The sequence below is a fragment of the Necator americanus genome, chromosome X, assembly GCF_031761385.1.
Source record: "Necator americanus strain Aroian chromosome X, whole genome shotgun sequence".
In the NCBI taxonomy this organism is placed as follows: Eukaryota; Metazoa; Nematoda; class Chromadorea; order Rhabditida; family Ancylostomatidae; genus Necator; species Necator americanus.
In genome coordinates, this window is record NC_087376.1 from 21,150,592 (window position 1) to 21,162,988 (window position 12,397).

Below are 12,397 nucleotides of genomic sequence, written 5' to 3' on the forward strand. Positions count from 1 at the left end.
ATAAACGAATGCCTGAATTGCTCTATTTTCCGATGGTCGGGACAGTACTACCGACAACTTAGAGGCCTAGCTATGGGACAAAGGCTGGCACCCACTCTCGCCATTGTTTTCATGGCCAAGATCGAAAAGCCTATAATAGACCGCAAACCACTGCTGTATTATCGTTACATAGATGATTGCTGCGTCGTCTGCTCAACCCAAGCAGAACTAGACGCGTGCTTCAATCTTCTCAATCAGCAGTGTCCGCACATTAAGTTCACAAGGGAGAGACCTATAGACAACTGGTTGGCTTTCTTGAATGTGCACATTTACTTGCGGAATGAAATGTAAGACTAAGTGGTACCGAAAATCCAGTAGCAAAAACATCTCAATCCACTATCTTTCAGCGCATCCCAGCAAAATGAAATAAATCTGTTATAGGTAACATGTACAGGACAGCGGCAAGAGTCTCGTCGAGTAGCCAGGAAAAAACATGGTCCATAAATGTGGCCCATAAAGTATCAATGTCCAATGGGTACCTAGCTGGAGATGGTGCTACCCGACGAGCACGGTATCCCTCTCGAAGACCCAACGTAGTGGATGGCCCAGAGAAGATCCCTTTCTGTTTACCTTATATATCTGATGATATGAGCAGAGCAGTACGGGGCTGTCTACGAAAAGCGGGTCTAAGGAATGACGTGAGAGTTGTGGAAATACCTCCAGCAAACCTCAAAGGTCAGCCGGTACGTAACCGTGTGTATGATCGACTCTGCACAACTCCCAGCTGCGTGGTTTGCCCGTATGGCAGAGAGGGTGATTGCATGATATCGGGAGTGGTGTATCGTATCACGTGCAGGTTGTGCGGTGACGATTATATAGGGGAAACGGGACGCCCATTGTGTATTAGGGTCAAGGAGCATCTAGATGGACTCGCAAAATCAAAAAAACCTTCACCCCACTTGGAGCACACCGTAGAATATGTCATCCAAACTCTGAATTAGAGGTAGAAGTTCGTATATTATCCTACGAGTCCGAAATCACAGCACGCAGAACGCTAAAGGCCTTTTGGATAACCGCAAAAAGTTCAAAAATGAACAAGAAGGATGAGTGCATTGCGATCACAAACGAGTTATCCCCGTATCAAGACCTATGCGGGTTTTGATCTACGGGGCAGGTCGTGAGGTCCCTATATAAAACCCTTGTGACTCGTAGTTGTGGTACGTGGTGGTCTGCTGAGTTAACAAGTCTAGCTAGTGAGGTAAGTACTAGCCTATGTGTTGCTGTTTGAGTTTGCTTACCGCTTGGGTGCTTTCTGTAGGGTGATGAGGCGCTTGAGGGGATAGGTCACTAATGGCTTTGAGTTTTCCAGGCTCTGACGAAGGCGATATCGCCGAAACGTTAGCCGCTGTTTAATAAAGATCGATACCAATCTTGGCTACAGCTCAAGGAAATCAGTTAAAACTACGTTTCAACATGCCGAGATTCAAAGACAGTCGAAAATGGGCAATAGGTAGAAAATGGTTGGTGCGAAGGGAATATATGATTCCTTCTTTATACCCTATTAGTAGAGCGAAAAGGCTAATACCTCAGAGTAGAGGTGGTTCAGTGGAAGTAATAATTTATTAATAGGCGAACGAAGACGGTGTGCGCACTAGGAGCCACAAACACAGGAATGCCCGTTCACGGCGGTCGTCAATAAACTAGGCTTCATGAGCAATCGTTGAATAAACAAAATCTGTGGGCGGTCATCTCCATCAGATGACCGCCAAAATACAATTCTTTACAATGCCGAATGTTTGTGCAACGGATATATGTACTGTGCACAAAGTATAGCATAACAACACAGAATTGGGGTCCTGATACAAATGTCAGGACAATAGCATCACCAGTGCCGAAGTGCCTCAATAGCTTTGATTTGATTGTCAGAGGTTTGAGCTTGGGAACTGGTAAAATGAGTAGTCATACTTCCGCACAGGCGAAAGACGGATATCAAGTGAAACTTTAGGATTCGGTGTTCAGAAAAGTATTCGTTGTCTGCAAATTTCGCACGTTTACTTCCTGTGAAAACCGCCAGGCCTAACTTTGAGTACGAAGAGTTTGATTTCCCTTCCTGTCTCCAAAATTGGTTGAGTAGTAGCAGAAAACTGCTCTTCCAAAGAAACAATCTTGAAAGCGAGTCCAAAGACACCAAAAACAAAGTCGATTGAAAATATTTACAAGTTGAAACTTCAAGTAAAGTCTGAAAACGCTACCTAGGTTTCGTCATGGATCGCACTGGGTTTCTTTTTTTTTCTTTACTTTTTTCATTATCTCGTACCAGTGTTGGAGCTGTATCATCCAGGATGTTTTGTAAAAAAAAGTGCTTCCTCTAGTTACGAGAAATATACTGGAAAAGAGCCCTTACTTTCACTTGAGAAACCTCCACTACTTTTTTCTATGCGAATTAGGTTCCTTTACCTTCGATGTTCTTGTCATATGATTATCATGCAGTACGCATTCGCTAGCTAGGAGCAAAAGAAGGAGCGGAATTACATGCTGGGAAGTAAACAACACAGAATAAAAAAGCAGAAGAGTAACGTTAAGAAGAAAGAGTGAAAAACAGAAACAAAAACAAGACTGGATGCAAGAACAGTGAGACACACGAAAATGAAACAAGCATGAATGAAGTAAACGAGTGGTACAAGGTACCATATAAAACATGCTGCATGAATTTAAAAGAAAGAGGAGAAAAAAGAATAAAGTAGACATAGAACCAAGAAAAGGCACAAAAAGACAACGTTAAAAGAAAGAGAAACAAGACAAAATAATCATAATAAGACAAGGAAATAAGACAAAACAATAAGCTTTTGAGACGGTAAAAGTACGACGGAGAAACAAGACAAGTAGGACAGAGATGACCCAAAAGATGGAAGGAAATAAAATACAATCTAAATAAGGAAAACAGTGCAAGAGCAAATGGAAAAACGAGGAGAAAACTGGACAGAGAAAGAGCAAAAGATGTTAAGTATGCAGTTACTTGAAGTAGTCGTCGTTAGCTGCATGATAAGGATTGAAAAGCCTAAGCTCCAACTTCATCCTTTACTCGCTTTGAAATCCGGAGATCATACTTCCTTTCTTTCTTGGATTAAAGTTTATTGTGATATTCTCTTCGTTTCTACTAAGGTAAAGGTATGTGAAACACCGTAAGGCACTCATTTTCTACCTTTCTCTAAGCTTATTCCTCTGAAGCAACAGAAGAAGAGGTTACTCGGTGTACCATTTTGAATTTCGCGGCGCGTTAGCATTCGTCCAAGGGGCGGAGCCTCCCGCAGCCGGGTGTAAGTTCAGATACGAGTGAGAGGATAACGGGGAACGGTCAAGAGGTACCCGTATGAAATGCCGTCGCGTATCCAGAAGGTTAAGGAGCGTCGTTAATTGCACCGCGCGTCTCCTGATACTGTCATAATCGCTACAGTAGCCTGATTGCTCCTCTTGTGCTACGCCTTCAAGATGCCCCACCCACGCCACCCTGCCCTCCCATTTCGCCGCGTCTACCGCTCTTACGACGATTTTTTTTTTCGCCGCGCTTAAAGCTCTTATGATGCGCTTTCAAAGTCGAACGGAAAGGAAAGTACCTGGTATTAGATGTTGTTTGAAGGTCTACATAAAGTAACTTGTAAATTAATATAAAAGAAAGAAAGAATGAAATAGGTTTCTATAAGTGATATGCCATTTAGAAATGCGAGTGAAAATGAAATTATCCAGCTTCGACTTGTTAGGTGGGAAACACTCATCCATCTCTGGGAATGCGAGAGATGTTTCAAAAAATGTCTCACTGATCGGTGTTATACTATCTTCTTTGCTTTTCTTCGCTTTCAAAGGATTTCTTCTTGCTTATCTAGCTGGGTAAAACTGGCATCCAACGATTAACGAGGCGCGAATACCTCGCAGATATAGACTGTACCTAAAGGTATATCTCGAAGATGGGTGCAGGACAAGAGGTACTCGTGAAAACCGGCTGACCGCTCCTGTCCTCCCTTCGGCACCGCGCCGTAATTACGGCTTCCGCTCCATCTGCTATACATCCTCCACGACCGCCTGAGATCACCCACACCTCGCCTCCCTATTGCTCTCCAATCAACGCCGCGACGAATCGGTGGATAGTGCGAATTTTGAAGGGGGAAGTGAAAAACGAATTGCCGAAGCGAATTCTGATGTACTTTTATAGTAAACTAAGCGCATATTATTGGAAATAAAGGAGAAATAGATCCTTCTATCCAATTTAACTTTACATAAGTAAAAATTATCTCGAAAAGATGCTCCAGGGAAAAGAATAACATGCATGTATTTTTACACATCTCGTTATTTAACACATTTCATGCCCCAAGTCTTCTATACAAACTAGCAGTGCATAAGTATGTGTTTGTCACGATGTCATTCAACGAATTCGTGTTCAACTTTCAACTGCAGCAGCTATAATAACAGCAACTTTATATGCTTATTACTTTGTACACATTCTTTAACTCCTTTCTACATTTTACCTTTTCAGAATTTTACACAGATATAATGTTTACATAGAGTGCATGTCAAATATTTCAATACTTGCTTGTACGTTTTATACAGTAAAAATTTGTATGGTTCTTCTATTCTCTTTCACCAGCGTTTTATCGTTTCATTTCTATCTATTCTCTGCATTAAATCAATGTGACAGATTAGGTGTATTAGTGGCGAACAGAGACCTTTGCATCTTCGGGATATGCTTCTAGGTTCAGTGTATGTCTGCGAGGCATTATTCGCAGATGTCACTCAGTCCTCAGTCACTAGATGCCAGTTTTACCCAGCTAGATAAGCAAAAAGAATTTCCTTGCATTCCCAGAGATGGATGAGTATTTTTCACCAAGTCGAAACAGGATAATTTCATTTTCACTCGCATTTCCAAATGGCATATCACTTATACAAACCTATTTCATTCCTTCATTTTTTTGTTTTAACTTACAAGCTCACTTTATGTAGACCTTCAAACAACATCTAATACCAGGCACTTTCCTTTCTGTTCGGTTTTAAAAGCGCATCATAAAAGCTGCAGGCGCAGCGAAAAAAAATCGTCGTAAGAGCGGCAGACGCGGCGAAATGGGTGGGGATTGTGGCGTGGGCGGGGCGTCTTGAAGACGTAGCACAAGAAGAGCAATCAGGCTACTATAGCTATTGTGACAGTATCAGGAGATGCGCGGTGCAACGACGGTCATTAGCCTCCTGGATACGCGGCGGCACATCATACGGGTACCTCTTGACCGTTCCCCCTCGAAGATACAAAGGTTTATGTTCGCCACTAACACACCTAACCTGCCGTATTGATTTTATGCAGAGGATGGATAGAAATGAATTGATAAAACGCTGTTGAAAGAAGTTTGAAAAACCATACAAAGTTTTATCATATAAAACTGTATAAAACGTACAAGCAAATATTGAAATATTTGACATGCGCTCTATATAAACATTATATTTATGTGAAATTTTGAAAAGATAAAATGTAGGAGTTCAAAGAATGTATACAAAGTAATAAGCATAAAGCATAAAACATAAAGATGCTGTACGTATAACTGCTGCAGTTGAAAGTATGCACTGCTAGTTTATATGGAAGACTTAGGGCACGAAATGTGTTAAATTATGATATTGTGAAAATATATGCATATTATTCTTTTCTCTGGAGCATCTTTTTGAGAAAATTTTTACTTATGTAAAATTACATTGGATAGAAGGATCTACTTCTTATCTTTTATTCCGAATACTATGCGCGTATTTTACTATATCCATACATCAGAATTCGCTGCTGCAATTCGTTTTTGGCTCCCCTCCTTCAAAATTCGCACTATTCACCGCTCGGTCGCGGCACGAACGTGGTGCGCGGTTGATTGTTGATTAGAGAACAATAGGAAGGCGAGGTGTGGTGATCTCAGGGGATCGTGGAGGATGTATAGCTGCTGGAGCGGCAGCCGTAATTACGCGGAGGGGAGCGGTGCTGAAATGAGGACAGGAGCGGTTACCCAGTTTTCACGGGTACCTCTTGACCTGCACCTGAGGATAACAGCACAGACAGACCATTTAAAGATATCACCCACGAATCTGAGATGGTACGGATTTCAGGTGGAGTATTCGTATACAGGATAGTAGATTATGGAGAGGGCGTGATTCTGTCCATTTCTTCCTAATTGCCGTAAAAAACGGCCTGGAAGATGCGGCACGTGCACAAGGCTGGCGCACTCCAATCGAACTCGTTGTAGAAAATAGTGCGCCGGAACGCTCGATGCCGTATCTTTCGGGCCGTTTTCTATTGTAATTAGGAAGAAGTGAACGGAATCATCCTTCTATCAATAATCTACGATCCCGTATACGAATACTCCACCGGAAATCCGAACCACTCCAGATTCAAAGGGTGATGCCTTTAATCTTCCGCCAGCAAAAGGAAAAGAGAGAGGAGGAGAGCTAACAACGTCTGCTATAGCGTACAGCTGAGATAGAACAGTAATCACTCTGAGGGAGCAAAAAATCCCTTACATACGAACAACATGTTTCCTTCCAGAACATTCTACCACAGCCACTCTAAACGGGCTTATATACAACTGAGATGACCTTCTAGAACATTCTACGACATCGTCATCCTTGTCCTCATATACATGTACTCATCTACATATACGACATTTGCGCGCTCCAGCACCACTATTGCCCGGGAGAGGTAGTGGCACTGCGACGCAGTCGTGCCGCCTTGCGAGGCAGCCCCAGAAGATGGTCGAGATACCGGAATTCCGGGAAATCTGTTTGCCAGACTGGCTCACACACTGCTTCAGTATCCTGCACACTAGACCCCATTGTCTTCGACATTTTTCATCGACAATATATAGTCCCTGCACAACGGTTTACCGCCTCATAGTGGCGTGGAGGTGACTCTGGGCGTCGAACTGCGATGCACAGCGGAGGTTCGTCCTCCTCTGTGCATCGCAGTTCGGGGCGACGACTTGTGGTGAAAGCTAAGCTGATGATCCTGAATTGGACGTGTTTTACGAGGAGCTGGAGGAACTAATCCGCAACGAGAAGTCCTTCTACAAATTCGTTGTCGGAGAGATCTGCTATCGGCAACGAAGGAGAAAAGAAGTCGTCTACGACGATTGCGTACTCGAGGACTCCTTGTCCCAATGTGACTGGCACATCGAGGAGGACCCAAACGTGGACTACGAGATGCTGCTCAGAGGATTACGAGCCTGTGCTGAGCGTGCCTCGAAGCCGCGCACGACAAACTTGGATCAAATTTCGAAAACCACCAAGGAATTGTTGGAAAGAAGAAGGGCTTTGAGGCTTGATCCGAATGCATCGCACATTGAGCGGTTAGTAGCAAACACTGGCTGCAGAAAAGCGTTGCAGGAGGATCTTTTGAAATAGAGGCAGAAGAAGATTCTGGAAGCAGCACAAAAAGAGCGAGTCTAAAGAAGTGCTGCAGGGATCTCCGTGAATATAATATTCCGCTAGCAGCCTTGCTGAGCGAAGACGGGGCTCGCACGTCTTCTCATCGTAAGATGGAAATCATTGCGGAGAGGTTCTACTCATCATTGACAAATAATCGAGAAAATCATCATTGATGTGGAGAGTGAGGTCCGACACGGTGATACAATCTCACCCAAAATATTCACAGCCACCCTCGTGAAGGCAATGCAAAAGTTGGAATGGGACGGTATCGGGTGAAGATAATTGATTTGCACCATCTGCGTTTTCCTGATGATTCCTTTTTTCATTGTTCTGATAACAACTAGCATCAGCCAAGCGGAACGAATGCTGACCAAATTCGACGAAACATGTGTATGTGGATGCATCGGTCTTCAGCTGAATCTGCAAAAGACGATGTTAATGCATAGCGGATAGGTCTCGGATGCCCCTTTTACACTCAAAGGAACGAACATATCCGAATGCACTAGCTACGTTTATCTAGGTCGGGAACTGAACATGATGAACGACCTGACCCCCGAGCTGGGCAGGAGGAGAAGAGCGGCTTGGGGAGCGTACAAGAGCATCGAGGATGTAGTGAAGAAGACCAGGAACACCCGGCTCCGTGCTCACCTCTTCAATACCACCGTACTTCCTGCTTTGACCTATGCTTCGGAAACCTGGGCATTTCGCAAGGAGGAAGAAAACGCGGTGAGCGTCATTGAACGCGCAATTGAGAGAGTGGTGCTAGGAGTATCCCGCTTCACGCAAGTGAGAGACGGGATTCGAAGTTCTCTCGTACGTCAGCGATCGAAGATTAGAGACGCCGCCGCGTTTGCCAAGGAAAGTAAAAAAAAGGTGGGCCGGACACGTGATGCGCTTTAACGACAACCGTTGGACCAGAGCCGTGAGCGACTGGGTTCCCTGCGATATTAAGCACAATACAGGAAGACTGCCGATAGTCAGATTTCTTCACGAAGTCCTTCAAAGAAAATTATGGTGCTCTTTGTGTCCCACGCGAAAAGAGGAACCACTGGACGACTCTGGCACGCGATCGGGACAAATGGGAGAATTACTGGCGCCCGCTCGACCAGTTCGAAGATCAACGGGAGTCAAGGTGATCAAGGTGATCTCCCTTAGGAACTATGTTTTTGGTACATTATATATATGATGTACCAAGTGTATTATATATATATATATATATATATATATATATAATTTCTACTCAATTTGTACACATTTAACTTTAGTCACAGGATTCACACACCTATTTCTACCTTTGTCACCCTACACATCACTTCTTCCCAGCTCAGTACCATACCCTCACGAAGGGAAACGTTGTGTAATACGCATCCAATCCTCGCTCGTTTGAAACTGAATATGTAGGATACCTATAGTGCAGCCAAAACGACATGAAGCGTGGCGCAGTGGGCCGGTTAGGATCGAGGAGGGACCCATGATAGCGTTCATCGTTGCAGTTCGCGATGGTTTCACGTCGATTCCAACCGCCATCTCCACCTCGTCGCTTCGACAGCAGCCGCTTACGCAATTAAGTCATGCTCCGTGTCGTATTAACCAGAGTTTACTGCTCAGCATTGTCATCTACGCATACATTATTACATGCTATGCAGTGCGCCACAGACTTCTTACTTTTCTCTGGGACCGAAGCTGAGCAAAAGGAACAGTGGCCGTTCAAATATGTGACCCTGGCGAGTTCTGTAGTCTTTGTTCTCGCTGTGAAACGGTTTATCACACTCACTCTTCCGAAGATAACCTTTACTTCTTAATCCCTTTAGCAGTTATGACGTATCACATCGCAGACAATACATCACAGAGTCCACTTTTTGTACAGGCGTGCGCCATTTAAGGGGTTAAAGAAAAACACGTCAAGGGATCTTATCTGTATGCAAATTGTCATACTACTCCAAACTGATAATCTTGTTCGTTTTGGAAGTTGATGGTCTCCACCACCAACTTGTCTGCGTCCTCGGCATGTTGGTGACGATTATGCTCTCCGAGCTCATGGTGGTTCTACATATACACGTTTGGTAGAATTAGAAGAAGTTATCAATAAAAATGTGAACAACAGTTATTACACGGACGAAACTATCTTGAAAGTTATGTACTGTCAATGTTATTCACATTAACGCTTCCTCCGCAGATGAAACACAACAGCAGGCGGTGAATATTCGTGAACATGCTTCGTCCCTTTGTGTGGACTCAGCCCACTAATGCTGTTGAATGTCGCATCACAGTACTCATAGTGGCTATTCACTGCGAAGATGAACACAGCAAGGGATGCTCAGATTTCACCAATTTCACACTGTCGAAAGAACATGTGATTCTTGGGCAAAATTTGAAGTAGGTTTCAAATATAGATTCATGGTACACGATATTGTTAGTTGCCTTTTCCTTTTAGTGCCTTTTAGTCTTTATTTTATTTTAGGAATGGTTGGCTTCAAAGGAAAGCGAAGCTTGTTATGAGCTCATAAGGCGATTGTATGTTACCAATAGCAGTAAGGGTAATGTCAGCACACTTATTTCCGTCAACATGCTAAGGGAGATTGAGATAAAATCGACTCACAGGAACAGAAGCAGCGCTATGAGAACACCAAACGTGTCCAGAAACAATGCCGTTGCTCCGCTCACGTAGTTCTTTACAACTGAAGAAAAGTGTCGAATGTTTTGAGCCTCTTCTTTAGGTTTGCGACAACGTAGTTGAGACTCCCAACCCGAAGTTTTCGAGGACTTTGGGTTTTCTGTTACATTAATACCAGTTATTATTTATGTTTATTGCTTGTTTACGTTTCTAAATGAATTCAACACTTATTTAGAATGCGAATAGTTAATGGATAGTAATTACAATGATAACAATAAACATACTTACTATCTGCTTGTGCTAGCATCACCTGAAGAGTCGGAGCGGAGCGCTCATCCGTCTATGCGGCAATTAAGCGATCTAGCCGTACCACTTCCTGGCCCAAACGAGTGTACCGCGGTAAATAGTTAATGGATATTGTTGTTACTATCCATTTAAAGGCATTAGCCCACGAATCTAGGGTGATACGGGTTCAGGTGGTTTATGCGTATACGGGGTCGTAGATTGTGGGGAAGAGGGTGATTCCGTTCATTTCTTCATAGTTGCCTTAAAACGCGGTGCGGAAGATGCAGCGCGTTCACAAGGCAGGCGTGCTCCAATGGAACTCGTTGTAGAAAATAGCACCCCGGAAAGCTCGAAGGCGCATCCTCCGGGCCATTTTTTTTTACGGCGATTAGAAAGAAATGAGTAGGATCCCATCCGTTTCTGCAATCTCGTATAGTCTTTGACCATCGGAAATCCATATCACGTCAGATTCGTGGGGTGATGCCTTTAACTATTAACAAGCGATGTTTACTAAATGGCTACGCGCGTCGGCCGTAACTTGTAGTCCCCACAACCTTTTCATCCTCTAATCAGGTGTGCTATAGTCTGCAGGCCTTCAGCATCTTGCTATTTTGAAGGCTGCTTACAAAACAGACGTATTTCGTTGGTTACAGAGCTTTTTATGACGGAATGTTGGCTGGTTTTGCGCATACATGCGATAGTCGGAGCCGCTGCTCCGATCCCTTTCACTTTTGGACGGTTGGCGGCGAAGAGATCACCTTCATTTTCCGACAATTGGTGAAAGCACCCTTTTCAGTTTTGTACGATTGGAGAAGGGATCCTCATCACTTGAGCTGCACCCCGCGAGCTAGACCCCCTTTATAGGATACTATAGGTGCGATAGGGAGGGTCCGGCTTCTCACTATCACACCCATGGTTTCCCGCTTATCTAACTTATTCCGTTATTTGCAGCTTCTTTTTTTCAAACAGTCGCATTTGCATATATGTCCATGTGAGAAGCAGAAAAGAAAATCCTCCGCAGAGTGGGCAAATATGTTACCATTTTCTCTCCGAAGAATATTTGAAATTTCTCTATTCAAACAGCATTCCTATGAGTGTATCTAGTTTAAAGTAGCGTGAGCGGATGCTGCGTGGACATTCATTACTGCATCCTTCACCTTTGTAGTTTTTTTACTCATGTTCCAGTGTCTAGTCATATTCAACGTGCAACAGTTATAAGATTTTGGCTATCACAGATTCATCGATGCAATGATCAACCATTCCCAATAAGGGTTTGAGAAGGGGTTTACTTGTTTATACAGACAAGAGGGCGGGTGTCGTGTAGCGGTTAGAGGTTACGCTTCCTGCACGATCGATCGGAGGTTCGAATCCACCTTGGTGCTCACCAAGCCTTTCTTCCCTCGTTGGTCGATAAACTGGTACCAGACTTGTTTGGGAGAATCAAAGCACTGGCTTGACACATCGGCTAGCCACCGCAACTCATTGTATAGGTCAATTACACGTTCGTAAACTTCAAACAATTCTGAATGGAAGTGAACGTGTGGGGAAGGGCATCCCAAGCGAATTGGTTAACGCCAAACACTTTATCCTCTTATACTTTATACAGACAAGAAACCGGCGGAACCAAATATAGTCGGCTCAAAGCGAAATAATACACGGTGTAGTTCCACGAGTGGTCGCTATGGAGCAACACGTTGGCTGTATTCAACGGGTGCGTATCGTTAGGTACCCGCAGCCGATTATCTGCAGCTGGATAAGTGACCGCAGTAGGGGCTGTCGGTAGGCCAGAGCAGGCATATCTTGGGCTACCTGTGATCACTAAGCCACGCTCATCCATCACTACATCAATGAGGTCATGAGCAATGTTTGTATTGCCTGTATTGCCCTGTATTGTTACGTGATAGAGTTGCCTTCTAGGTTCAAAGAACAAAAAGGCAACAACGTAGCAACGTAGAAAGTGGAAGAAAACGTAGAAAATGAAAATGCTAAAATGAAGCAAAAACGTAGAAAATTTGTAAAGTTTTTTTTTTTTGAAAATTTGTTTTTGTAAGGTAAATGCAAACATAGCTAGCTGAAAATTGA

The 12,397-nt window shown here is 43.7% G+C and overlaps 1 protein-coding gene across 3 annotated transcripts; it reads left to right on the forward strand.

Moving 5' to 3' along the window:
- Positions 1 to 72: 72 nt before the first annotated feature.
- On the forward strand, positions 73 to 10,084 carry RB195_024550 (uncharacterized protein; the record flags this gene model as incomplete). Of its 3 annotated transcripts, XM_064212369.1 has the most annotated exons (6): positions 73 to 326; positions 434 to 714; positions 6,989 to 7,337; positions 7,451 to 7,521; positions 7,937 to 8,142; positions 9,878 to 10,084. In XM_064212369.1, 6 exons carry the CDS (start codon positions 73 to 75, stop codon positions 10,082 to 10,084), a joined length of 1,368 nt encoding a protein of 455 aa, XP_064068250.1. The 3 variants fall into 3 exon arrangements, with proteins under 3 accessions (XP_064068250.1, XP_064068251.1, XP_064068252.1); XM_064212371.1 differs by lacking the exons at positions 73 to 326; positions 434 to 714 and adding an exon at positions 6,920 to 6,932; XM_064212370.1 differs by lacking the exons at positions 6,989 to 7,337; positions 7,451 to 7,521; positions 7,937 to 8,142; positions 9,878 to 10,084 and adding an exon at positions 1,349 to 1,392 and having other exon boundaries at positions 73 to 284; positions 434 to 792.
- Positions 10,085 to 12,397: the final 2,313 nt, after the last annotated feature.